The sequence below is a fragment of the Hordeum vulgare genome, chromosome 1H (genome assembly GCF_904849725.1).
Source record: "Hordeum vulgare subsp. vulgare chromosome 1H, MorexV3_pseudomolecules_assembly, whole genome shotgun sequence".
NCBI classification, from domain to species: domain Eukaryota; kingdom Viridiplantae; phylum Streptophyta; class Magnoliopsida; order Poales; family Poaceae; genus Hordeum; species Hordeum vulgare.
In genome coordinates, this window is record NC_058518.1 from 510,553,230 (window position 1) to 510,558,330 (window position 5,101).

Sequence of the window (5,101 nt, forward strand, 5' to 3'; positions counted from 1 at the left end):
TTACAATAACACAGGAGAAAAATGTTTATGTTACAAACTTGCAACGGATAGAAAGTTTACCAGTCCGTTCAACAAAACAAACATCAATGAGAAGTATAGTGCCTTCTTTCTTTATTAGTACAACCCATATGATGCTTAAAAGAAAATGAAACACATAGTTGGAAGAAAATGCATTTTATTCATGAAGAAAAGAAACAGCCACTTCCTCTTCAAATCAAATAGCAGCAGTCTCAGATGAGCAATATAACTTTGACCAAAGCACACAGTATCACACACATTCGATGCTACCAATGTGCTGAAGAAACCCATTCCGATGTTCTTCCTCCAACTTTCTTGTGAACAATTCTGGCATTTTATCTGCAACCAAGTGCTGAAGCTTCGTTAGATATGTAAGACCTTCTGGCACATATTCCAATTTTCCCAGGTCATGAAATTCTATGTCAGTCAAGTTCACCATGCTGCCATTATTTATCTCAACTGAGTTCAAGTTTTCTAGCTTCTCCAGGCGAAGTTGTCTGAGCTTCAGGAATGATCCACAACAGAACACCAATGACTCCCCATTATAGGCACAAGTAAGCTCAAGGTAAATCAGATTTGTCATTTCAGACAAGGCACTGACAGGATCTTGCACTAGACCAGATAACCGCATTGACAACCGCTTAAGGTTCTGAAAACGTCCAGATATAGGGAAAAGCGCACCATCCGCCAACTTGCCATCCAAGTAGAACTTCTCCAGATATTGGGGTGCTCTGAAGTTTTTTATAGAAAGAATCTCATCATCAGCATCACTTGCAACAGCCAACCTAGTAAGAACAGTTAACTTTCCAACGGAACTCCAAAGATCTTTGTTCTGGCTTGCCAACACATTTGTAATGCTCAAGGTTTTAAGCTGCGTCAAGAAGCTGAGATTTTGTACAAGATTTTTGCTGGCTTTTACATCTCTGAGAGTCTGCAGAGACTTGAGACCACAAATATTACCTAAAATCGATGTGCCATATAGGTCGCTACTCACAGACAAGTGACGGAGATTTATGAGCAGTTTTATTTCACGTGGCAACTTCCTTACAAATGTACGCCTGAGATGCAGTGTCTGCAGGTTCTTGAGCCTTGCCACTGACTTTGGTATCTTCTTCACTTTCGTACGTGACAAATCAAGGTAGTACAAATTGAATAAACCAACTATGGCATTTGGGAAATTTTGAAGGAGGGAATATCTGAGGCACATGACCCTTAATAACCTGAAACTTGATGAAGCAGCACGAATCCATGGAACCGAGACATGTTTATCAAATAATAAAAATGAGCGCAGCTGCTGCCAGGCTGCACCTGGTTGAAAGTCTTGGCCTCCAGCGTGCACAAACACACGGCGCTCGGTATCTCCAAGACTAGTGAGAACTGGGTTATAACATATAAGACCAAACCTCTGTTTTTTTGATGATGTCCGAGTAATTTCTTTCACTATATTATGCACTTTAAACCTTCTTGGCCTTCCAAATTCATTTCTTTCAACAACTTGAATCAGCGAGCGCTGAATAAGTTCCTTCAGATATTCCTCTGCCACTTCCTCCAGCGTTATCTCTGCACCTCGATCTTCCACAAACCCTTCAGCTATCCACATTCTGATTATCCACTTCCGTCTAATTTCACAATCTTCTGGGAATAATCCACAGTACAGGAAACAATTCTTTAGATGGGTTGGAAGATCGTTTAAGCTTGAGCTGAGAACATTTGATACCCTGCTGAGCTCTGGATTATAAGTTAATTGCCAATTTAGCTGATTATAGAATGATTTCCACTCCCGCTCCTCCATACCTCTATAAGAAAGGAGGCTCCCAATAGCTGCAATAGCAAGAGGCAAACCTTGGCACTTCTCCAAAATTTTCTTAGCACAACTGATGAGACCATCCGGGCATGTTGCCTCTGGCAGCTTCATGAATGCTTTTTTGCTGAAGAGGTCCCATGATTCTTCTTCTGAGAGATTTCCAAGCCTAATAGTATGTTCCTCCTCGGCTAACGATGCGACAGCTTCATTTCTTGTAGTAATGATGACTATACTTCCGTGGCTATTCTTTGGAAATGCATTATCAAAGCATGACCATGATTCTCTATCCCACAAGTCATCTAAAACAATAAGATACTTTCTATTCTGAAGGTAAGTTTGGATGGTCTTCACCATTCCTTCACAATCACTGTTGTCATGTTCATCTGATCCAATATCAAGCTTATCTATAATGTTTGTAAGAATATCTTCAACTTGACGATTTCGGGACGTTGAGATCCATGCATGACATAACGTGACATCTTGCTTCCTATAGATGCTTCTTGCAAGTGTAGATTTACCTGATCCACCCATTCCCTGGATCATGATAATAGCACGATCCGGACCTGCATCATTTAGGCAGCCTAACAACTTCTTCAAGTGATCTTTTTGCCCCACAATTGCATTATCATGATCATTTAAGTACGAAGAATCGGAAAAGTAGAACTTGCGGCTAATACTATGGCTTGATGAGGTTTCATCATTGTCATATATCTTGATACCATACCTCTCTTTCATAGTTGTTAAGTTCTGAAGGCGACTCTTGACTTGTTTAAGCTGAGAAGCAACATTATACCAAATCATGACATTTTTTGACTGACGGAATGTTTTCCTCAGAAAACTTTCTGTGCCATCCATCTTCCCAAGGAGAAATGCATATTCATCAATAATATCCTCAACTTCAAAGGCAACCTTCCTTATATGCTTCAACCAGCATTGGAAGATTTGATTGTTTGTCAAGTATGGATCTACTTGATTTATAAACGCTTGCATTACATCGAATTCGATCTCAATTTCTTTCATGTTGTTTTCCACTTCAAGCAAAAAGATAGCTTCTTTCCCCAGTCGTGAGCCGAATACTTTCAGTGTAGCTCCTCCCAGTGTAGATGCAAGTTTTTGAAGTAAAACTAGTATCACAGCTTCTGCCATTGTTCCCCTTCTCAACTAGAAGAAAGTTCCCTGCAGATTTAGTAACACCGCGTTGCGAAATTAGAAAATTTTAGCACCCTTGTAATTAAGGAAACAAACAATTGCGGGCAAAAGCATAAGTTGGAGAGGAAAAATAATGTGCAAATTAACCCACACCAACATTAAACCAAAATATACTATAATTATTACTATCTCAGGACCAACCGATGGCCCAGATTAGTACTCATCTGTCCATATTGCATTTAGCGCCATTTGGGAAGTGCAGTGATCGATTCAAAATTCTGGTTGAATCCAACTGCTTCACTTACATATTTTACCCCAAAATTCATCGGCATACTGAACAGATTATTTTTTCATCTATTTTAGAAGGAGGTTGTAACCTCAGCTTCCGCATCGGTCGATGCACCTTTTCAAAGAATAATATATTTCCTTGCGTGCTGAAGAAACTTATTCGATGGTCACTGCTAAGTGCAGACCGCTTTTGGTCCCAAATCTTAGTTTTTAATTCTTTATATGAAGAAAATTAGTAAAAGGGCAACGCAAATACTCCCTCCGTCCCAAAATAAGTGTCCCAGATTTAGTACTACTAACTTAGTATAAATTTTATACTAGAAGGAGTACATACACTTACTTTGAAACAGAAGGAGTACATAACAACAGTCCTAAAAGATATCAGCTAACAAAAAAAATCGTGTTGGGCAGTTAACAATCCTAATCCCTGACTTGGGGGTACAAAATTTGACGCAGGCAGCAGAGGATAATTCATCGTCCGACGAATAAAGTGCAAGGGTGCCACGGTGGGGAAAAAAGAAGCGACGCAGAACTTTCTTTTATTATACTGAACACATAAATAGGACGATGAAGTGTGAAAGAAAATAGGTCAGCTGGTAATCGGCTCTGATTAACTGCACAGCGTCCGATTAGAGCAGTAGCTGTTGCTAACCTGACGATTACTTGGTTCCATGACCCCTCCTAGCCGCTGAGCCCAAACCACCCACCAGATCGACCGGTCTGGGTGGCTTTGGCGCCGCCCCAACCCCGTGTTCGTCAGGCAACAAGATCAGGGGGAGAGACCAGGCAGGCGCTGCAGCTCGCTTCCATGCCTGCTTGATCGGAAGGGGAGATCAAGGAGAGCGAGGGGCGCTGAAGCAGCGCGGAAGAAGAGACTGGGGGAGAGGAGATGGATACACTGTTTCTGTATTATCTGTAACGAGTATCCTCTTTCCATGATTCCACACGATCAGGTTTTGACTTTTTTGGCACAGACGCATGTGCCGCCTATGCAGCCACAAGGAGATCTTTTGTGCATGGAATTCAATGATGTATATATCCATCTAATTCAAATGCTCCCTTCATCTGGGTTTATAAGATATGCACATTATTTTAGGTTGCTGATTTAGCTAGATAAATATATATTATATTGATAAAAAATATATATTTAGAAACAACATTCGCTTAAGAATCTAATAATATATAATGGCTTACATATAACGCATATTTAACTAGTCAAATCGATGATCTAGAACTACACGTATCCCTATAATAAATGTTAAAACAGCTTGATTTTGTATAAATAAATGCCAAGTTTTAACATGTTCCCTCCTACTCTTTTTTTACACGCAAGGTAAGGAGGTAAGAGTTAATACTCTTAGTTCGTGGTTTCCGGGACACATGTTAGGGGATGGCTTAGTTCGTGTTTTGGGGCCGATGGACGCCGCAGTGTCTCGGAATGGGTGTAGGCGCAACACACATGACGTCGATCTACCCAGGTTCAGGGTCCTCCGGTGAGGTAAAACCTCTAGCCATGTCTGTGTGACTATATGAGAAACACAGTACAATGATGCTCCTCGAGCTGTTCGTGAGGAGGAAGATGATGCTCTTGCTACCTTGGTGGGGTTTGGTGTCTTTTTGTTTCTCTATCATGTGTGAATCTGACCAGCCTCTCCCTCTTTGGGGGCAAAGGCAAGGCTTTATAGTGCAGCCTGTAGTGTACAGGGGTAGGGGTAGGACAGGTGATGGGGCCTGGCCGCCCGCCTCTTCGGCTAGCTGCGGGGCCCGTCGAATGTCGGGTCTTCTCCGTCACAGGGTCCGCCGGTCCTGTGTCCCGATGGCAAACGCGCCGGCTCGTCATGG

The 5,101-nt window shown here is 41.7% G+C and overlaps 1 protein-coding gene across 1 annotated transcript; it reads right to left on the reverse strand.

Annotated features, from left to right (window-relative positions):
• Positions 1-268: 268 nt before the first annotated feature.
• Positions 269-2,968, reverse strand: LOC123402896 (disease resistance protein RPM1-like). Its single transcript, XM_045096866.1, has one exon. The coding sequence runs from the start codon at positions 2,966-2,968 to the stop codon at positions 269-271; it is 2,700 nt and encodes an 899-aa protein (XP_044952801.1).
• Positions 2,969-5,101: the final 2,133 nt, after the last annotated feature.